General features: G+C 42.0%; 1 protein-coding gene across 2 annotated transcripts in view; it reads left to right on the forward strand.

Moving 5' to 3' along the window:
* The first annotated feature begins 18842 nt into the window (after positions 1-18842).
* The window catches only part of GYG1 (glycogenin 1), a 37924-nt gene continuing 33433 nt past the window's right edge, over positions 18843-23333 (forward strand). Inside the window, exons 1-2 of one of the 2 annotated variants that reach the window (XM_065876216.1) lie at positions 18843-18980; positions 21466-21596. In XM_065876216.1, the coding sequence (XP_065732288.1) occupies positions 21592-21596 (5 nt within the window). In that variant the 5' untranslated portion in view covers positions 18843-18980; positions 21466-21591. Of the gene's footprint in view, positions 18981-21460; positions 21597-23333 lie in introns of both variants that reach the window. The other variant, XM_065876215.1, reaches the window with a different exon arrangement.

The raw sequence follows: 23333 nt of genomic DNA on the forward strand, positions 1-23333 counted from the left end.
CGCTGGATACTGGACAAACGTGTGGTTACCAAGTGTTCAGCCTTTGTCTTCTGAGAGGGTGATGAGTAGACTATATTTAAAACAAGCTGCTTTATATGGAGAGTGCATAGTTAACCAGACCTAGGTTTTCTAGTCTAAAAAAGGCAATGTTTGGTCAATAAAGTATAAAAGCTGAGAATGGCAAGGTACTTTAATTTTTTTTTTTTTTTTTTGGCTGCATTGGGTCTCCGTTTTTGTGTGCGGGCTTTCTCTAGTTGAGGTGAGCGGGGGCTACTCTTCGTTGTGGTGTTCAGGCTTCTCATTGTGGTAGCTTCTCTTGTTATGGAGCACAGGCTCTAGATGCACAGGCTTCAGTAGTTGTGGTGCAAGGGCTTCAGTAGTTGTGGCTTGCAGGCTCTAGAGCGCCAGCTCAGTAGTTGTGGCACACAGGCTTAGTTGCTTCACAGCATGTGGGATCTTCCTGGACCAGGACTCGAACCCGTGTCCCCTGCATTGGCAGGTGGATTCTTAACCACTGCACCACCAGGGAAGTCCCTACAATGTACTTTAAAAGTTGTATGTTCCAGAGAACTGATCCAAGAATATCTGCTATAAAACTCTTATCAAGTGATCTTATGTCTGAACACCACTGGGGCAGAGAATCTGCTCTGTGTTAAAACAGTCTGTACATATACACACAATTGAAATTCATATCAGACAAATGAATGATCTCCATAATACGTAAAGAGCTATTATACCTCACTAAGAAAAATACCAACAGTCCAAGAAAATAATGAGCAAAAGATGTAGAAAGAAAAAGAAATATAAATGATTCTTAAATATAAAAAGAGATAGAAGATATACTTAACCTTGCTCATTGTAAGGGAAATACAAATCAAAACTACACTGAGATACAACTTTTCAAATATTTCATATATTACTGGTATGAGCATAAATTTGTACAATCCCAATAGAGGGTAATTTAGTAATTAAAGTAACAAATGCATACATATGATTTTAGCTGCTATTTCAACTTCAGGAATCTTCACACATGCAAAATGATCTATGTATACGGTTAGTCACCGCAGCATTGTTTGTGCTAACAAAAGATGTGGAAACAATCTAAATACCCATCAAGAGCAATCAGGTTAAATAAACTGTAGTATATCCATGCAATGGAGGACCATGCAGCTTAAGTACTACTACTATTAATAATAAAGCAGCTCTAAATGTCCATAATAGAAAGTGCTCCAAACTATATTATTAAGGAGAAAAGCAAGGTACCCTCAGTGAATTAGAAATAGAAGAGAACTTCCTCAACTTGATGGTGAACAACTGAGAAAAACCCTACACCTAACATTATACTTAGTGGTAAGAAATGTGAAGCTTTCCCACTAATATCAGGAACGAGACAAGAATGTCCCCTCTTAACACTGCTTTTCAACATCATATTGGAAGTCCCAGCTAGTGCAATAAGATGATATAAGGAAATAAGACGTATACAGATTGGGAAAGAAGGAATAAAACTGTCATTGTTTGCAGATGATGATCTGAAAGAATGGACAAAAAAATATGACAAGGTTTCAGAACACAAGGTTAATAAACAAAAGTTGATCACTCTTCTATATGCCACCAATGAACAAACAGAATCTGAATTTTAAAACACATTACCATTTACATTAGCACCACCAAAAATGAAATACTTAGGTATAAATCTAACGAAATATGTGTAAGATCTATATGAGGAAAACTACAAAATTCTGATGAAAGGTATCAAAGAAGAACTAAATAAATAGATATTCCATGTTTACGCATAGCAAGATTAAATATTGTCAAAATCTCAGTCCTTCTTACTTGATCTATAGATTCAATACAATCCCAATCAAAATCCCAGCAAGTTATTTTGTGGATACTGGCAAACTGGGTATAAAGTGGAGAGGCAAAAAGCCCATATAGCAAACTTAGTATTAAAAGATAAGAACAAAGTTGAAGGACTGATACTGCCTGACTTTAAGGCATACTATAAAGCTACAATAATCAAGACAGTGTGGTTTCAGCAAAAGAATAGGTTAATAGATCAATGGAGCAGAATAAAGAAATAGACCTACATAAACATAGTCCAATTATCTTTGACAAAAGGGCAAAAGCACTAAAATGGAAACAAATATGGTCCAAATAATGCTGGAACAATTGCACATTCACATGCAAAAAAAGAAAAAAGATTCTAGACACAGACCTTATTTCCTTCACAAACATTAAATCAAAATAGATCATGGACCTAAATTTAAAAGACACAAAACTATAAAACTTCTAGAAGATAACATAGGAGAAAATCTGGACAACGTTCGGTCTGGCAAAGACTTTTTAGTTATAACACCAAAGGCACAATCCTTTGTGCCTTGATAAGCCGAATTAAAACTAAAAATTTCTGCCCTGTGGAAGACACTGTCAAGAGAATGGAAACATAAGCCACAGACTGGGAGAAAATATCAAAAGGCATATCTAATAAAGAATTGTTATTCAAAATATGTAAAGAACTCTTGAAAGCAAACAATAAGAAAACAAACAACCCAACTAATAAGGGACCAAAGACCTTAACAGATACTGCACCAGAAGATATACAGATGGCAGATAGGCCTATGAAAAAAGATGTGCCACATCATCTGTCATCAGAGAAATGCAAATTAAAACAATGAGATACCACTACACTCCTATCAGAATGATCAAAATCTAGAACACTGACAACACCAAACGCTGGTGAGCATTTGGAGCAAGAGGAATTTTCATTCATTCCTGGTGGGAATACAAATGATATATACACTTTGGAAGACAGTTCGGCAATTTCTTACAAAACTAAATGTACTCTTACCATATGATCCAGCAATTGCTCTCCTTAGTATTGACCCAGAGGAACTGAAAACTTATGTCCACACAAAAACCAGCACACGGATGTTTATTGCAGTTTTATTCATAATTGCCCAAACTTAGAAGCAACCCAGATGTCTTTCAGTAGGTGAATGGATAAATAATTTTGATATATCCAGACAACTGAATATTACTTAGCACTAAAAAGAAATGAGCTATTGAACCATGAAAAGACATGGAGGAAATGTAAACGTAATTTACAAAATGAAAGAAGCCAATCTGAAAAGTCTGTGTGAATCTGCTATATGACATTCTGGTAAAGGCAAAACTATGAAGACAGCAGAAAGATTAGTGGTTGCCAGGCATTGGAGGAAGGGAGGGATGAATAGGCAGGGCACAGAGGAATTTTAAAGCAGTGAATTTATTCTGTATAATACTACAATTGTGGATACATGTTATTATACATTTGTCCAAAATCCTAGAACGTACAACACCAAGAGTGAACCTGAATGTAAACTGTGGACTTTGGGTGATAATGATGTGTCAGTGTAGGCTCATCGATTGTAACAAATTACTAATGTGGTGAAGGATGTTGATAGTGGGGAGGTTGTGTGTGTGGCAGGGGGAGTGGGGACAAAGGGTGTATGGGAACTCTCTGTACTTTCTGTTCAGTTTTGCTGTGAACCTAAAATTGCTCTGAGACATAAAGATTATTAATATTTTAAAAAGCGAGGTATCACTTGTGCACTTGAAAGGAAGGTGTATTCTGCTGCTTTTGGTTTGAATATACTATGCATATCTACTAAGTCCGTTTGGTTTAATGTGTCATTTAAGGCCAGCATTTCCTTATTGATTTTCTCTCTGGATGATCTGTTCATTGATGTAAGTCAGGTGTTAAATTCCCCTACTATTATTGTATAATAGTACAATATTTCTCCCTTTATGTCTGTTAATATTTGCTTCATGTATTTAGGTGCTCCTATGTTGGGTGCGTATATATTTACAATTGTTGTATCTTCTTGGATCGATTTCTCAATCATTATGTAATGTTCTTCTTTGTCTCTTATTACAGTCTTTGTTTGTTTTTTTTTGTTTTGGCAGTGCTGCGAGGCATGTGGGATCTTAGTTCCCTGACCAGGGATCAAACCCAAGCCACCTGCATTGGAAGCGTGGTGTCTTAACCACTGGACTGCCAGGGAAGTTCCCAGTCTTTGTTTTAAAGTCTATTTTGTCTACTTATTGCTACCCTGGCTTTCTTTTAGCTTCCATTTACATGGAATGCTTTTTCCCATCCTTTCACTTTCAGTTTGTGTGTGCCTTTAGATCTGAAGTGAGTCTCTGGTAGACAACATATATGTGAGTCTATGTCTTTTGATTGGAGCATTTAGTCCACTTACATTTAAAGTAATTATTGATATGTATGTACTTATTGCCATTTTGTTCATTGTTTTTGTGTTGTTTTGTAGTTTTTTTTTTTTCTTGGTTCTGTCTTTTGTTCTCTTTGTGATTTGATGACTATCTTTAGTGTTATGTTTGCATTTCTTTTTTCTGTGGGTATAGATTTATAGATAGACAGACAGATTTTATAGATTTTTGGTTTGTGGTTACTGTGTGAAGTTTATATATAGCTATATATATGTATTTTATTTATATAAAATATGATTATTTTAAGTTGCTGATCTCTTAAGTTCAAACCCATTTTAACAACCCTGCATTTTTACTCCCCCCTGCCAACCTACATTTACTGGTTTGGACATAATATTTTACATTATTTTGTTTTGTGTATCCCTTAACTGCTTATTGTGGATATAGATGATTTTACTACTTTTGTCTTTTAACCTTCCTACTAGCTTTTGGTGTGGTTGATTTACTACTTTTACTGTATATTTGTTTTTCCTTTTGTAATTTTCATCATTCTGGTTGTGACCTTTTATTTTTTGCTTAGAAAAGTCCCTTTAACATTTCTTCTTTTTTTTTTGTAATGTTTATTTATTTGGCTGTGCCAGGTCTTAATTGCGGCACTTGGGATCTTCATTGCAGCACAAGGGATCTTTTAGTTGTGGCATTTGGGCTCTTAGTTGTGGCATGCAGGCTCTTTGTTGCAGCCTGTGGACTCTTTAGTTGAGGCATGTGGACTCTTTAGTTGTGGCATGTGAACTCTTAGTTGCGGCACGCATGTGGGATTTAGTTCCCTGACCAGTGATCGAATCTGAGTTTCCTGCATTGGGAGCATGGAGTCTTAACCGCTGGACCACCAGGAAAGTCCCCCGCTTTAACATTTCTTGTAAAGCTGATTTGGTGGTGCTGAACTCTTTTAGCTTTTGCTTGCCTATAAAACTTTTGAGCTCTCCATCAAATCGGAATGAAAGCTTTGTCAGGTAGAGTATTCTCAGTTGTAGGATTTTTCCTTTTATCACTTTAAATACATTGTGCCCCTCCCTTCTGACCTGCAGAGCTTCTGCTGAAAAGTCAGCTCATAGACTTACGGAAGTTCCCTTGTATGTAACTTGTTACTTTTCCCTTACTGCTTTTAATATTCTCTCTTTATCTCTAATTTTTGCCATTTTAATTGGACTTCCACTATCTTGGTGTAGTCCTCTTTGGGTTGGTCTTCTTTGAGACCCTCTGTGCTTCCTGTACCTAGGTGTCTATTTCCTTTCCCAGGTTAGGGAAGTTTTCAGCTATTATGTCTTCAAATATGTTCTCAGGCCGTTTTTCTCTCTCTTTTCTCCTTCTGGGATCCCTATAATAAGAATATTAGTATGCTTGAGATTGTCCCAGAGGTCTTCTAATGTGTCCTCATTTCTTTTTACTTTTTCTTTTTTCTGTTCAACTTCAGTGATTTCCACTATTCTGTCTTCCACTTCACTGATCATTCCTCTGTATTATCTAACTTACTGTTGATTCCTTCCAGTGTATTTTTTATTATTGTATTATTCAGCTCCATTTGATTCTTCTATCTTTTAACTCTGTTAGACTTCTTGCTGTGTTCATCCCTTCTTCTCCTGAGTTCTTTGAGCATTTTTACAGTCATTACCTTGAACTGTTTATCAGGTAAGTTGCCTGTCTCCACTTCATTTAGTTCTTCTTCTGCTGTTTTTATCTTGTTCTTTCATTTAAAACATATTCCTGTCACCCCATTTTGCCTAATTTGCTGTTTTTATTTCTATATATTTGGTAGGTTGGTTACAATTCCCAACCTTGGAGAAGCCGCCTTTTGTAGAAGATACCCTATATGTCCCAGGAGCACACTCCCCCCTGGGCACCAACACTATATTCTCTAGGGGTGCCCCACATTTAGGCTGTGTGGGTCCTTCTGTTGTCACAGGCTGACTACTGTGGGCAGTCTGGTAGCTGTGGCTGGCCCTCAGTCCAGTTGGTTGCCAAGCCCTGACCTATACGGAGGCTGCTGGCTGCTGGGGGGTGGTACTGGATCCTGGGGCAGCTGGCTGAGGAGCTGTGGTGGTCCTGGGGCTGGTGCCCACTCACAAGGGGGTGAGGCCAGGTCCTGGGGCTAGTGCCAGCCCATCAGTGAGTGAAGTTAGGTCCAGGATCTCTGGCTGCAGGGCCCTGGGGTCCTGGGGTAGGTGTTTTGGCCCACTGGTGGGTGGGGCTGGGTCCCAGGGTCTCTGGCTTCAGGGCCCTGGGGGCTGGGGGCTAGTGCCAGTGCAGGTATGCACGGCCAGGTCCTGGGCCCTCTGGCAGACAGGGCCAGGTCCTAGGGTGGCTGTGCGCTCAGAGGGTCTTAGGTTAGCAGGCCTGTGGTAGGTGGGACTGTTTCTCAGCCTGACTAGCCATGTGGCCCGAGGCGTCCCAGTACTGGTGCTCACAGGCTGGTGCATGGGGCTGGGCCCAGTGCTAATAAGCTAGAGGGAGGATTCCAAAATGATGCTTGCCAGCACCAGTATCCTCGTGGTATAACGAGCTCCCCAAAAAAGGCTGCCGCTAGTGTCTGTGTCCTCAGGGCCAGCCCCAGCTGCTTTCTGCCCCTCCAGGAGGCTCTCCAGTGTCAGCAGGGGGATCTGACCCTGGCTCCTTTCAAATTACTGCTTCTTTACCAGGGTCCCTGAGCGTGTGAGATTTTGTGTGCACCCTTTAAGAGTGGAGTCTATTTCCCACAGCCCTGGCTGTCCTCAATAGAAGTCCCGTTGGCCTTCAAAGCCAAATGTTCCGGGAGCTTGTCTTCCTGGTGCAGGAACCCCAGGCTAGGGAGCCCAATGTGGGGCTCAGACCACTGGCTCTTTGGGGAGAAACTCTGCAATTTTAATTATCCTCCTATTTGTGGGTCTCCCACCCAGTGGTGTGGGTCTTAGCTCTACCATGTCTCCACGCCCTCATATCTGTCTCACTGTGGTTCCTTCTTTATATTTTTAGTTATAGAAGATCTTTTCTGCTGGTCTTTAGGTTTTTCTCATCAACAGTTTCTCTGTAAATAGTTGTAATTTAGGTGTGCCCACGGGAGGAAGTGAGCTCAGGTTCTTCCTACTCCACCAGCTTGGCCACTCCCTCGCAAGGTACCACTTAATGAGATGTATAGGATGTTCCCATTTGCATACAAATGGGGGGTGTCATATATACATGAAATGGTTACCTGTGGAAAGCAGGACAGTGCTTGGAAAAGGTTTTTCACCATAGACCTTTTTATACTTATTTTGAACCCTTAAAAAAAATTACCTATTCAAAAATTAAGTAAAATAATAAAAGTACATTTACAATAATGATAAATAGCCTACTCTCTCCCTTTCTTACAGTCAGTTTTAAAAAATCCATTTCAGTATTGAAATACTGCTCCAAATACTTAACTCTTTTCATATTTTTTTTTTAACTGAGACAATTACACAATGGTCCATTTATTTTAACCCTGAAAATCTGGACCCAATTTTCAATCTTCTTGAAACCAACAAAAATTTAAAGAAAATCCTATAAAATCTCCAAAAGAGAAAAATCAAATCATAAACGAATGTGGATTCCTGTATTAACCTCTGCCCGCCATTTTTTTCTTATTTAAACTTCACCTTAAACATCAGCCTTTAGTCTTGATTATTTATCTGCCGTTTAAGGCCTTAACTTTTAAGCCTACAATCAAGAAGATTCTGTGGGCAGGGAACATATTGTGCTGTGTCACCGGTGTGTCAGAAACACCCAGCTGTCCTTACTAGCTGAGCATATTCCTTGCGAACTGCAGGGCCTCTGTTCTTCTGAAACATTTTTCTCCTGACCTCAAAAAGCATCCAAACACCTTTTCTAGACAAATTCTATTTCTTTCAGAACCTATTTGTCTAGGAGGTCTGTTGGTCAACTTTCTAGAACCAATATCTTTGATAAAAAGCTATTCTTACGCTTGTCCCTGGAGTGTGTAGTGCCTTTCTTACAGATATCCCCTTGTGAGTTTCACATACAGTAGTCACACACTTTCTTGATGAATTCGTCTAAGCTAACACACCAGAATCATAAAGGAGTATCACTTTAGGGCAGGTGGCTAGGCAGCTCTGCGTCATCTCTGTTTGGGAGAACCCACTTGCCTCCAGAAAGGGCTGCCCTCAGTTGACACCAACAGAACCTGCCAAGGAACTCACATGCTGATTTTCTGATAGGCCTAGGGAGGTTAGATACTATCATCCCTCCTAAGCTTTTGGCCAGGCCAGAAGCCGGGTGAGTCCTAATGATGTACCGTGACAGAACTGTTTTGGCTGGAGTATCCTATTTGGCAATGGAGAGGTGTAGTATCAAATTCTGGTGACATCTTTTTGCTCTGTAGTATTCAAGGAAGATCCTGGGCTGCAGGAGGTGTTTTCCTGTTGCAAACTGGCAGAGAAAAATCTTCAGTTCAAGGTAGTTTATGCTGCATGGAGCTGGTTTACCCACAAATCCTTAAACTATTGATTGCCAATCTGTTTCCAGAACATAGATGTTAGGAGACTGTGAGTCCTAAACCCTTACCAATGAAGGTTAACATGGTGGGTACTTTAGTAAATTTTTAAAGCTGTTTAAGTCCAAATCAAAAATTATCTCAGTCATCCAACAGAACAAAACCTGAAATGTTTGGGGAAACAAACATTCATCTGGTCATAAAGAACTTGAAAGTACATCAGAAGCAAAAGTGAAAGCAACCAGATGCATAGCTTTAACAGCCACGTAATACAAAAGAGAAGTGAGTTAGTATTTTATAGCTCAAGGACCTTATTTTTTTTTTTTTTTTTTTTTGGGCGGTACGCGGGCCTCTCACTGTTGTGGCCTCTCCCGTTGCGGAGCACAGGATCTGGACACGTAGGCTCAGCGGCCATGGCTCACGGGCCCAGCCGCTCCATGGCATGTGGGATCTTCCCAGACCGGGACACGAACCTGTATCCCCTGCATCGGCAGGCGGACTCTCAACCACTGCGCCACCAGGGAAGCCCTCAAGGACCTTATTGATCTGTGCAGAATAATAAAAAGTCACTTGTTCTCACCTTACTGGAAAAAATGCTTAATATACGTATTTGGAACAAAAACTTAAATATTCTTTAAAAAGTTTTAGTACCAGGGCTGAGGAAATTTCTACTTCTACATAAACACCTTTTCAATTTACAAATGACCACAGCAGCACTAGGTATTCATGGTTCCAAGAATTAGATGTTACTATAATTGCTTTACGTGCAAAATAGCGATGCCTCAATCAATGCATCTTCTGAAAATGTGTTGCTTTATTAAGAAGTTCGTTTTCAAAAGTCTTCAGTGATCATTTCAAGCAAAACCAAGTGTACTTATATAAGACAAAAATACCTCTGGACACAGAGTCTTATTTACTGCCTCATAAAAGGCATATTCACACACTGAAGGTAAACAGTTTCTTAACCTCTCAGTTTCATCATTTTTGTGTACAAAATGGAGCTACTAATCTCCCACACAGGCTGTCGGAAAAATTAAATGAGATCATATATGTAGTACTTATTCTTTACTGTGCCTGATACTAATTAACTCTCAGAATAAGTGTCTCTCCTCCTTCAACCAGAATTTATTTTCTCTCTAACTGTATGTAAAATATTTGTCCTCCATAAAAGGAATTTCAGACAGGTGGAGATATTTCAGGATTTTAGGACATTCCAGGAAATCATTAGGCCTTTGATCAAATGACCTCTCCCTGGAACCAGGAGTAAGTGGCAGGGTCTATTCTGGGAGCTGCTTGGGAATTACAGGGAGTGAAGTAACTTATGTCCTTTGACACCAGCTTTTTCATGACCTTGGAGCCTTCTCTGCTCTTTTACACTCTCACCCAACTCCTTCTCCACCTGCCCATGGGATAGAAGCCTCTCTCGGACTCCTGCTTGCATTCATCCATCTTCTTCTACTTCTGCCTTTCTTCCTCTTCTTAGAGAGTCTTAGAGATCTTCTTCAAACAGCCAGTGCCCCATTCATTCCTTCCTTTCCTCTGCGTCGAAAGAAGAAGCAGATGGTGGGAACTTATTGACATACTGATTGCCTACATTGGCAATGATCTCTGAGGTCCTAACTTCTGACGAATGTTTTGCTTCCCACTTAAATTTCAGTGAAGCAACACAGCTTAAGAGGACCCAGACTTACCACTCTCTCCTAAAATGACCCTGAACAATCTGCTAACTTCTCCGTGTCTCAGTTACGTCACTTGTAATATACAAACAATAATTCTGCATGAACTAAAGAAAGTAATTTTTCTGATGGAAAAGAAAAAGACAAAACAAAACAAAAAAATAAAACTTTCTGTTTTCAAGCATTGTGTTCAATATACATCCCTCACCCTCACCTTAGAGGGCCGGGATTGAATCGAAGATGCAGTGAGCCAGAGGGGTGGGGTGTAGTTCAGCGATACGAAGACAGCTCAGGGTTGGGTGAGGGTACTTGTTACAGCCTTTAGGATTTTTTTTAAACTGAAAGCATAATTTTTTAAAAAAAGAAGAAGAAAACTGTTGCTAGATTCCCAGGGGGCTTGTGAAAATATCACGTATCTAGCTGGATTAACTGATGGGATGTTTTGAGGATCAAATGATACAGTCCTCAGGAGAGTACTTTCTATAATGTATATTGTGACCTTGAGGTTTGGTAATGTTCTCTCTCTCCATGTTTTCTGCTCTTCAGGCAAAACCCCCGCAGTTGATAGATCACTGAGACTTTGGATTGTAATGAACCTTGGGGTCGTCTTTTCTAATCTTTCTCAGATGAGGCCCTGCATGTACACATGCTGGACAAGTAGAAGCAGATGGCTCTGGCATGTTTAGAAAAACTGAATCTCCAGTAATACACGTGGGGACTTATGTCCCCTTTTTTCTCAGTGTACTATGAATGGACATAAGATCATATTAAGACATAATTGATTTGTATAAAAACAGTAGCTTCTATTTTTCATGATCGTATCTAAATTTGGCAGTGACCTTTGAAAGTTTACTGCCATTCCTTTAAAGTTAATGGTTTCTTTATAAAGTTAAAATACCAAACTATATAATCCAGTAATCCCGCTCCTTGTACTTGAATATTCCCAGTAGCTTTATTCATAAAACCGGAGTAGAAGCAACTCCAACGTCCATTTGCTGAGTGGATAAATACATTGTGGTATATTCGTGCAAAAGGATTCTGCTCAGCAACAGAAGGGAATGAACCACCAATACTCAACAACGTGAATAAATCCAAAAGCATTATGCTAAGTAAGAGAAACCAGACACAAAAGCCTACATACTGTATGATTGCATTTCTCTAGAAAAAACAAATCTATATGGGTGGAAATCAGAGCTGCGTTTGCCAGGGTGAGGGGATGGAATTGACCACAAAGACGCAAAAGGAAAGTTTTGGAGGTAATTGTGGTGATGGTTATATGATTGTATATACTTGTCAAAGCTCATTGAATTGTATCCTTTTAAAAAGTGAAATCACTGTATATAAATTATACCATCATAAAGCATTTTGAAGAAAAGTTAACTGCCAAAGAGATTCTCTTAATTTTCAGTCTTATAACTAGCTAATTTACAGGACAACCCACCAACAAAAAGATCACACGTACAGTAACTGAAACTTGAAAGGTGAAAAATATTTGAGATGTTCCAAATTTGAAATGTAAAAAAAATGGAAATATATTTGAGAACCTGGACAACTTTATCCTTCCCTGTTAACCACTATCATCTCTTTATTATATTACTGGTAGAATAAATTATAAAAGTAAGACTGAAAAATCAAGCAATTACTTTGTCTTTTTAAGATTTTAAACTAATTACAGAAGGTTATTCCCATGTGTGGATCAGTTAACCCTGTCTCTCTAATTTATGGAATTTTCATTTTACTGACAAATCACTACAAAAACCTCTGGAGTCACCCAGATTGAGCTGAAATTTCATCTTCCCTGCTCTACTCCCACTAGAAACCTCTGACTATTTAATTATTTACTAATTAATTCCACATTCCTTCCCCACTTCCAAAGGATCTCAGCAACTTCATAAACAAGTCAGGCAGGGTGATAATGGAGAAAAAAGTTAAAGCACAAATAAATGCAGGGTGAAGAGCCACATAACGATAGGAAGTAGTTACAAATTTTGCTCTAGGCCTCTAAGTGGCCTAAAAAAAGAGGGAAACGTATTGATATGACTCAAAATGCCTATAAGATAAAGAAAAAACTAAGTATTAAGGAGTGCAACACTCTTTCTGATACCAAGACCAACGTGAAAATTTTCCCATGGATCCTCTGAAAGAGGAAATTGTGAGACACCAACAAACATCTTCAAGAGCCCATAGGAAAAGCCACAACAGTGAGTTTTCTGTGCCATCCTTAATGCCACAGAAAAAGTCAAGAAGATAATGCCACTCTAGGAGGGGAACATGGTAACTGGGGGGAAAAGTGGCAGGGGAGAGTTACTTTTCACTATACACATATCCTTTTGAAGCTTTTGAGGAGTGCGCAACCTATACACATTGCCAAATGGTGCTTAGTAATACAGACTGGAGAGGCAGGCCACCTGGTTCCAATCCCAGCTCTATAAATAACTAGTTGTATAATGTTGGGCAAGTTCTGTGCCTCACCTCTAATGTGGGGATTGGAGGCTACCTCATTAGATTGTTGGGAAGGTTAAATGATTTAATATGTATAAGAAGCTTACGCAGGGCCGTAGCACAGGAAGACTGTTCAAGAGGAAGCGGGTAGCCTTTTGAGTAGAAAACCCGGAAACTCCAAAAGCATGTCAGGTATTGCAGTGAGGAGAAAGGGATGTGTCACTCTGGGGAGAACATGTTTTAGTTCTTGCTGCCCTTTTGCACATACAGGCTTTGTCACCCACTAGTTAGTTCATTTTAAAACAACGTAGTGGGAGGGGATGGGAGGCACAAACTATTAAGATGGGCTCAGAGATGTACTGCACAACACGGGGAATAGAGCCAATATTCTGTAACGACTGTAAATGGAAAGTAACCTTTAAACATTGTATAATTAAACAAAAAAAATTAAACTTAAAAAATAAAAAATGAAACAGTAAAAAAAAAAAAGATGACTAAGAAAAAAAAAAAGAAGCTTAGTGTCAGGTATGTGTTGGCTGTTACTACTAATAATGCCAAAGTGAAGTTCTGTAGAGGTTGTCCTGTGATGGGGCAGAAAATTGTTGTTCTATGTATAAAGTTCAGCGATAATCAGATTTTAGTCGAGAATATAAATTTAGAGTATCTAGCAGATATGAAAATCAACTGCCCTGCCTGTGGGATTTATGCAACTAATGGGCCTGACTTGTTTGAGTTTTGTTATGTGTTTTAAAAGACAATATAATACTGAGCATTGTTGAAAGAAATTAAAGATTTAAGTAAGTGAAAAGACATCCCACGTTCATGGATCAGAAGGCTTAAGTCGTTAAGTTGACAATACTCCCCAAACTGAGCTACAAATTCAACACAAGCTTATCAAAATTCCAACTTCCTTTACTGTAGAAATTAATAAATTGATCCTAAAGTTCATATGGAAAAGCAAAGGACCCAGAATAGCCAAAACAATCTTGAAATAAAAATAAAAATGGAGAACTCATTCTTCCCAATTCTAAACTTACTACAAAGCTGCAGAAATCAAGAAAGTATGGAACTAGCGTTAGGATAGACATATATGTCTATGTAATAGAATTGAGTCCAGAAATAGAATTGTCACATTTATGGTCAACTGATTTTCAACAAAGGTGCCAAGACAGTTCAAAGGGGAAACAATAGTCTTTTCCACAGATGGTGCTGGGACAACTCAATATTCACATGCAAAAGAAAGAAGATGGGGACTTCCCTGGTGGTACAGTGGTTAAGAATCCACCTTCCAATGCAGGGGATGCAGGTTCAATCCCTGGTTTGGGAACTAAGATCCCACATGCCGCAGGGCAACTAAGCCTGCGCTGCAACTACAGAGCCCACGCACTATGGAGCCTATGCGCCACAACTACAGAGCCCGTGCGCCACAGCTAAAGAAAAGCCCGTGTACAACAACTAGAGAGAATCCCGTGCAACGCAACGAAGAGCCCGCATGCCACAACTAAGACCCAAATAAATAAAAGAAGCTGGACCTCTACTTCACACCACACACAAAAATTAACTCAAAACGGATTACAGGCCTAAATTTCAGAACTAAAGCTGTAAAACTCTTAGAAGAAAACTTAGGGGTAAATCTTCATGATTTTGGGTTAGGCAATGGTTTCCTAGATATGACACCAAAAGCACAAGCAAAAAAGAAAAATAAATAAATTTGACTAGGTAGAAATGTAAAACTTTCGTGCTGTAAAATCTACTATCAGGAAAAGTCAACCCACAGAATGGGAGGATAGATTTGCAAATCATACACATATGCGTATAAGATATATCTGAATATGCATGAAATATATATCTGATAAGAGATATATATGTATTCAGAATATATAAAGAATTTTTCTCCAGATTTTTTAATTGAAGTATCATTAATTTACAATGTTGTGTTAGTTTCCAGTGTACAGCAAAGTGATTCAGTTTTATATATACCTGTACTCTTTTTCAGATTCTTTTCCACTATACGTTATTATAAGATATTGAGTATATTTCCCTGCACTATACAGTAGGCCCTTGTTGTTTACCTGTTTTGTATATAGTAGTGTGTATAAGTTAATCCCAAACTCCTAATTTATAAAGAACTCTTACAACTCAAAAATAAATCAACTCGGGCTTCCCTGGTGGTGCAGTGGTTGAGAGTCCGCCTGCTGATGCAGGGGACACGGGTTCGTGCCCCGGTCTGGGAAGATCCCACATGTCACGGAGCGGCTGGGCCCGTGAGCTATGGCCGCTGAGCCTGCGCGTCCGGAACCTGTGCTCCGCAATGGGAGAGGCCACAACAGTGAGAGGCCCACGTACCGCACAAAAACATAAATAAATAAAATAAATAAATAAACTCAGTTAAAAAATGGGTAAAGGGTTTGAATAGACATTTCTCCAAAGAAGATACTCAAATGGCCAATCAGCACATGAAAAATGCTCAACATCACTAGTCATTAAGGAGATGCAAGTCAAAACCACGAGATACCACTCCAAACCCATTAGAATAGCCATAATAAAAAAGATGATAACAAGTATTTGTTAAGAAGTGAAGAAATTAGAACCTTCATACTAGTGGGAATGCAAAAGGATATCTACACTTTTGAAAACAGTCTGGCAGTTCTTGAGATGTTAAACATAGGGTTACCATATGATCTAGCAATTCTACTCTTGTTATATATCCAGGAGAAAGAAAAATATATATTCACACAAAAAACTGGAAACAAATATTCATAGCAGCATTATTCATAATAGCTAAAAAGTGGAAACTACCAAAATGTTCACCAACATGTTTACCCATGAAATGGATAACTGAAATGTGATATATCCATATAATGAAATATTATTTGGCAATGAAATTCCTTAATGAAAAGGAATGAAATACTGATACATGCCACAACATTGAAGAATCATAAAAACATTTTGCTAAGTGAAAGAAGCCAGTTGAAAAAGACGGCATACAGGCAAATCTCTATAGACAAATCTATAGAGACAGAAAGATTAGTAGTTGGCTGAGGGCTGAGGGAAAGGGAGAGAACGAGGAGTGATTGCAAGTGGGTATAGGTTTCTTTTTGGGTGATGAAAATATTCTAAACTTAGATTGTGGTGATATTTAACACAAATCTGTGAATATACTAAAAACCATTTAATTGTATACCTTAAATGGCTGAATTTCATGGTGTGTGAATTATATCTCAGTAAAGATTTTTTTTAAAGCAATGTAACTAGTCACCAGGCCCTTGCAACTTGTGGAGTTTGGGATTCCAGCTCTCAAGTAAAGAATGGGCTGCTTTGGGCCTCCAAGGATAATGTTTCTTGAAACTAAGCATCCAATTAGAAATGATCAGGGTTCTGGTCACTGGCAACAATTCCAGGTATGGATTTTTTGTTTGTTATCAATTAAGGGCAAATTTTTAAGTAGTTAGTTAACTAGTTAGTTCCTGTGTCTGGCCAGATGTGGTATAACTATTTCATGGGCTGTCTGTGGGAACCGTTTGTGTCTTAGGGCAGCAGGGTGCCCTCCTCTGGAACATATTTCCAGGTCAGTTGCTCCCACCATCAATCAGTGTGTGTGCTCGAGGGAATGCAAACTGATCTCGGCATTATGTTAAACAAAACATAATTAGGAAGGTAAGTATCCTGCCAAAATATTACATAATGCATTCCAAAGCCAACTAAAAATTAATTTGGACCAACCATGCTGAATCTATGCATTTAGCATTGATTTAAATGGCTAATAGCTCTGTGTACTCATGTAGAGTACAGATTTTCTTTTTTAACTTAAATCTTTCTTTTAAGAATCAGAAATTTCACAGGAGAAAATAAACAAATGAAAATCTCAAACATTTGTCTCAGTACAATATGTACTGAGGTCGTATTGCAGGTAGTATCTATCTACTACCTGCAAAGCCTTATAATCCAGAATGTTCAAATACCTCGCTATTCAGAGTTGGTCCACAGCCTGGGCATCACCTGAAAGATTCACCCCAAACCACTGAGTCAGAATCTGCATTTTAATAAAATCCCCAGGCAATCCGTGGTCACATTCTATTTTGAGAGGCCTTGATCTCATACCTTATGAAGCTCAATGTGCAACAGCCTCTGGAAAACCCGTCAGTGCGTCACCAATACTAATATCAATTAAGACAACATACAAGAGGAGATTGTAGCAACCTTGAAATGTCCCTGTTTGACTCAATGTGGTAAAAGCTGTAAACCTTCCATTTCTGTAAATATACATGAAGCACAGGAAAGGAGGCTGGGGTGACCGCTTTTACTGAAACACACCGTGGGGTGGAGCAGAGAGGAGCTTGTTCCCAAGGGAAGCTTGCCAGTTCTAGTTGTCCCCAGCTCTTCCTCCAGGCTTTGCCCTTTGGCCCTAGAACCACACCCTGCAGAAGCCAGCCTGGATACTTAGACTTCAAGCAGCAGGTGGTTAAGGGCCACTGATGGCTGGAGGGTTCCTGGGTGAAAGATGGAAACCTCACTCTTTCAGGTCCACTTACCAGTATGGAAAAAGCAATTCAGACCTGGAAGCAACACTGTTTTCCTTCTCCCCAGGCAGGTGCGATTCAACTATAGCCTTTACAGTCCTTAAAGAGCTCCAACTCTTCTAAGCCTACAGGCCTTGAATAAGTGGAAACCCATCCACTGCAACTTTGCCCCACATTTCCACTTCCTGCAAAGGAAGTTTATAATGCCAAATAACCAGGCGGTCTTCCCAAGTGAATCAGTGGTCTCCATTGCCATAATCAGGAAGGGGGAAAGGATTCAAGAGAGTCTCCCAGAGGGTGACATTTAAAATGCTGATTCTTGGGTTCTACCATTAAGAATCTGATTCAGGGGTCTGGGCTTAGGACCAAAAATTTTCATTTTTAACAAGTGCCCCAAGTGATTCTAATGTAGGAGGTCCAGGCTTACACTTGAAGAAACAGTGATATAAATGGTTTGAGAATAGCAATACCACCTTTACAAATAAATCACTTATTCGAAAGCATCTATTTCATTATTTCAACTGATGCTGTCAACTTCCTGTTTGGCTTCCATTCAGCATTTACTGAGCAACTACTGTTTGCAGAGAATTATACTAGCTGCTGCTTTCCTGGTGTGTTTGGGCTGGATAGAAGAGATGGGGATAGAAGGGTGTGATCACATCAGAGAGCTATTTCTCAACTTCCTAGAAAAATGCCAAATTCACCTTTTCATGATTTGTGAAACACATTACCCTAAACAACTGTATTACCCAACCACAGTTACCATAATTTACTAACATTTTAGGGCACCAGTGTATCATGGCCTTGCACGAAGAAGGTCAATTCTGTAAGGAAACTGCCATGGTTCAAATCCTATCTTCTCCACTTACATGATATGACCATTGACAAGTAACTTAACTTTTCTGTGCCTCAGTTTCCACATCTGTAAAATGAGGATTATAGAACCTACTTCACTGAGTTAATGTGAGAATTAAATGAAAACACTTAAATATCTAATTGATGCAGAGGACTTCGAGAATCTAACATACTGAAGATTTATTCTTTTTTTTGGTTAAGGCCACAAAACCGTTGTGAGAACACTAAGAAATGCTTCCAGAGGCTGATTTGGAATTCTAGGTGAAGAAAGTGGAATTAAATTTTATGTTTAATTCAAGCAGTTCAGATGAATTATTCTAACTAGAGTGATCTGGGGTTTTTTGGAAGGTTCCCTAACCCTTGGCTTCTTCGGGAGTTTGTCCCAGTGATGCCACACTCTGCCCCAAAGTCCCCCTCCAAACCCCCGGTTCGGGGGTGCACGGAGGCCCGCGGTCCAGGCAAGTGCCCCGCGCGAGCAGAAGCAGGACCAGAGGGTCTGCGGAGATGGACCCGGAGCCCAGCCCCAGGGGTGCAAGGGTTGAGTGAGGTCCCGGGTCCCGCAGTCCCGGGGCCGCCTCCCGGGGAGGATGCCGGCGGGCGCGGGGAGCGTGCGCGGCCACGTGACGACCGCTATAAGAGCGCTCCGGACGGACGCTCCGCTCCCGCCGCGCCTCCTCGCCGGCCGCGCTTGCTCCCAGCGCCCGGCTTCTTCGAGCCCCCAACGTGCGGCTGCGGCTGCGGCAGCCGCCCGCGCCCCCGGCAGCACCATGACAGGTATGCGCCGCGCCGCCCGCCGCCGCCGCCCCGGGACGCCGGACTCCTCGCCCCGCGCGGCCCCTCGTAGCCCCGCAGCTTCTCTTCTCCCCCCCACACCCGCCGCTCCGCCCCAGGGGAGCTCCCAGCAGGACGAGGACCGCCGCAAAGTTGCAGGCTGGCCGCAGCCGGGCGTGTCGCTTCCTGCGTCAGCCAATGCCCCGCCGCCCCGGGGTCCCGAGCGGCCGTCTGGACCCCGCGGACGCAGCCGAGGGGGTCCGCCCGGCAGCGCCTGGGCCCTCCGCCGAAGCCCCCGTTCCTGCTTCCGTCTCTTTGCCCTTCCTCCTGCGCGCACCGTGAAGGGCGGGCGGGCAGGCGGAGCAGCTGCGGCCGGCTGCGTGGGGGTGGGGAGCCGGCTCCCCGGGGGCGCAGGTTCCGAGCTCCGGAGCGCGGCGGGGTCGCGAGGCGCCGCCTCCCACCGCCCGCGGGCAGGAACTCCTGGAAGGGGCAGCCGCGAGGCGGGGACGGCGGTGGCCTCGGCCCGGCTCCCCGGCCGCCCGCTCCGGCGCTGGCCGCCACGCCGAGCCTATTTTTAGGCCTTTGGGGCTGGGTTGCGGGAAGCCGGAGCCCGGCGAGCGCCCCCGGGGAGCGGGCCCGGCGTGGTGGGAGGGCGCCGGCCCACTTGTTGCAAGGTGTCCGGGCCGCACGGCGAATCTACCCCCCGAAGACCGGAGGCCCCGAGGTAACTGGTCCTTGCTGTGCTGTTGAGGCGAACAGTGGGATTATTACAGCCATTGAGCTGCGGAAAGGTTGCAGATGTAACCCGGGGTTTGGCCGTCTCTGGGAAGGTTGAACCTCCTACCCAGTTGTCCCTGGTCTTCCCTGTTCCTTTGCTAGGTCTGGCGTTCTAGCCTCCGTTCCGAAGCATTTGTCCTGCTTCCCGCTTCATCTGGGAAATCATCCATATCCTAGCTTCCTGAAAGCCTTGAACCCTACTTACTAAACTTTTCTTCGTGCTCCCCTGGTATCAGGACCGTTTTTGTGTTAAAACATCATTCATTATGCCCCAGATTAAGTGTCCTTGGGACAGGCTGACTGGAATGTTGCCATCTTATGATGGATTGAAGGAACAAGTTCAAGTTGATGGGTATGGCAAGGGACAGGAGGCCCTGTTCTGAGCTTTCCTAGCGTGACTAGCAGGGAAGCCAGTGACCCTGGGGGAGGGCACACCAGACTTTCTACAGCTTAAAGGAGAGTTCAACACTACCTGTGAAGATGGCCCTCAGATCTGCAGCTGGGGAGTGTGCTGGCCCACTTGACAACCTACAACTTCCTCTCACTTCTCAATGGAATGTCTACTGCCCCCAGCCTCCACTTTGGAAAATGGGCAAAGAGAGAATGAGGAAACCTAAGACGGAAGCAGAGTGACTTCATGACAGAATGGCTCAACTCCCTGCTTGGGCAGCCGTGCCCCAAGTGAGCCCTGGCAGAGCTTGATCCTAAGTACCCTGTATGTATGGATGCCCACCAACCTGCTAATGTTAAAATCCATTTGGAGAGGGAGAGTGCTCCAGAATCATCCCGGGGAAGGGCTGGAGAAATCCTAAAGGCTGGGCTGGTGGCCTTGCGAGGGCGGGGCTTGTTCAGCAGGAAGGAGAATTCATGCATTTGCCCCTGGTCCTGGCAACTAAATGATTATTGGAGATTGATTTTTGAATGTGTGTGTGAGAGAGAGAGAGTCTGTTGAGGTGCCCCAGGATACAGGGTAGGGGTACTGCTTGCTTCTCCAAGGAAAAGGAGGCAGGTTTTCTAGAGCTTGTGAGGTGGTCCCTAAATCCATTTAACAGCGATGGGCCACAATTTAGATAGAAGCATCAAGGAGGGAAGGCTTCTCGGGGAGGGAGGTGATGTTTCAGAGAGACTCAGAGTGACTCTAGAGTAGTGGTTGGATAGCCATGGAGTGTTTGCTCCAGGTTGAGGAAACAGTAGAAAAAGCCTGAGGCGTGGAACATGTAAGCATCAGAATGAAGAATATGGCCTCTGCTTTCAGATGCTCTCAGTTGAGGTTGTTGGCTGGATTTGTGCTTGGCTGAAAATACTGTCTATGGTACCTTGTAGGAGAAACAGAAAATGCACTTCTTGATCTCCTCTTCACTACCTGTTAACTGCCTGAGGTTCACCCTCTGGGTGTTAAGCTGCTGTTTGGTCTGAGAATTTGGCATGTCTGGACTCTAAATTGGATTGAATGTTTACAGCTTCGTCAGCCTCTTGAAGGTTGCCAAAGATTGCCTGCTAAAGAATGGTCTTGAGCCATTCTTATAGCGGACACTGGGTTCTCTCTCTCACCCTAACCCCCCCACAAGAGGCTGCTCTTTTATTAATACAGCAAGTTGATCTCAGAGGAGCTGATTTTGCCAAATTATTGATTGAAAAGGGTCCTGGGGTAGTGTTTTCTAGGTAGGATAGTGTAATGAATGTGTGTTCATTTTCCTTGTATTAAGATCAGGCCTTTGTGACACTGACCACAAACGATGCCTACGCCAAAGGAGCCCTGGTCCTGGGCTCGTCTCTGAAACAGCACAGGACCACCAGGAGGCTGGCCGTGCTCGTCACCCCACAGGTCTCGGACTCCATGAGGTGAGGACCATGCTGCCCCGCTGTTGGTGGGGCTCGGACATCCCTCTCCCCTGTTTCTGGCATCAGTGGGCATTAAGGCCATACCCTTTCCAGGGTTTGCGTGCTGGTAGAGAAAGAGGAGAGTTGCTGAGTGAAGGATTCCTGGGTCTAAAACCTCTTCCTGGCTCTTGGGAGATCTTCCAGCCAAGCTCCCTCTGGGAGCTGGTGTTCTGGCCCTTGCCCTTGCCGATTCCAGCCAGGAGTAGGGCTCTGCCTTGGGCAAGTCCTCTTGCGGTAATCCGAGTGAGTGACTCAGTCCAGCCATTCCCTTCATGTCATCACGCCTCACTTGCATGCCTTTCCCCAGATGCAGCAGGGCCTACTTCGTTCCTGTTTCTAACAGGGGAAACCTCCCGGGACTTTGAAAGAAAGCAGCAGTTTTCTCCACCCCAATTGACATTAGTAACCTAAAGATCTTTATTTACAATTTAATAGACTAGAATATTTGCCAGAGGGCTCTCGGAGTTAGGGGTCCTGCTAGGAGAGCACCCTGAGGGAGCGCAAGCTGTTCTTAGCTCATGTTAATTGGTTGGAATTAGATTTTGAAGTATCTGAATGAACTACCTTGATCCTAATACTAACTTACTTAAGAGTATCTGGGCATACTAGCAGCTCTGTATTGTGTTTATTTTTGCATTCTCCTATCCCTTTTAGAGGTTGAAAATGCTCTTTTTGTGACTTTTTTCAAAAAATGTAAGCCCATGCCAAGGACCTCTGAAAAAGAGGCATTATACATACATACATATATCTTTCACGCTAAGAACCTTATTCCTAAAGGGTAATTTAGGAAAATGCCCCCCCAAAACTGTCTCCTTTGTGTATGTCCTAATCTATAGTCTATTTAGTGAGAATCGTGTAAGAAGGTGGATATAGTCTTAGACAGCAAGCCCCCTTTACTGTGGTAAACGGTGCCACCACTTCTTTCAGAGATCAAGTTTACTGTGTGAACTAGAACATATGTTTGTACAGCTTTGGAGGTAGATAATACATTACCAGTTTCGTTCTGCATGCTTGATATTTTTATAAACTTTCGGTGATGGTTTGTCTTTATCACGTGTTTTTCCTTGTGCTGAGTTTAGTGTCTTACCTAAGTACACCCCACTTCACGTCACCTCAGGCTTGCTTTCTAAAATATATCTTTAGTTAATTTGGGGCAGGGAGAAATGTTGTACCTCACAAACTAAAGTGAGTCTCTCATGCCAGGAGTGCAAAGCACGTAATAAATGCTGGTTGTATGCGATGCTGAAAAAAATGGAAACCAAATAATTGAGTCATTTAACTTCTTTTAGGACACAGCTTCAGGCAGTTCCCTGTCAACTGCTTTGGCAAAAATTATTAGTTATAGGCTTCAGTGCAGGTATTACATGCACTTATCTCCGCATCATTTGTAAAAGTATTCAGTGGTCAGCAAGAACCCGTTGTAATAAAATATTATTGTTAAAGGCGTAGGCTGTTGAAAAGATGTATTACCAAGCATCAGTCACGTTTTTACAAGCTATTTCACAATTTGCGTGGTATTCAGTGGTACAATAAAACATAGGAAACTTCCGTGATAATGTTTTAGGATAAGAGGTCCGTCCTCACAGTAAGCAGTTCTTACTGTTTTAGTGAAGTTAACTCTGCACGTGCAAATTAACACAGTTTGTCCTGAAGTGAATTAGGACATACTTAAGAGATTGCAATATACCAAAGTAACAG

The sequence above is a fragment of the Phocoena phocoena genome, chromosome 4 (genome assembly GCF_963924675.1).
Source record: "Phocoena phocoena chromosome 4, mPhoPho1.1, whole genome shotgun sequence".
In the NCBI taxonomy this organism is placed as follows: Eukaryota; Metazoa; Chordata; class Mammalia; order Artiodactyla; family Phocoenidae; genus Phocoena; species Phocoena phocoena.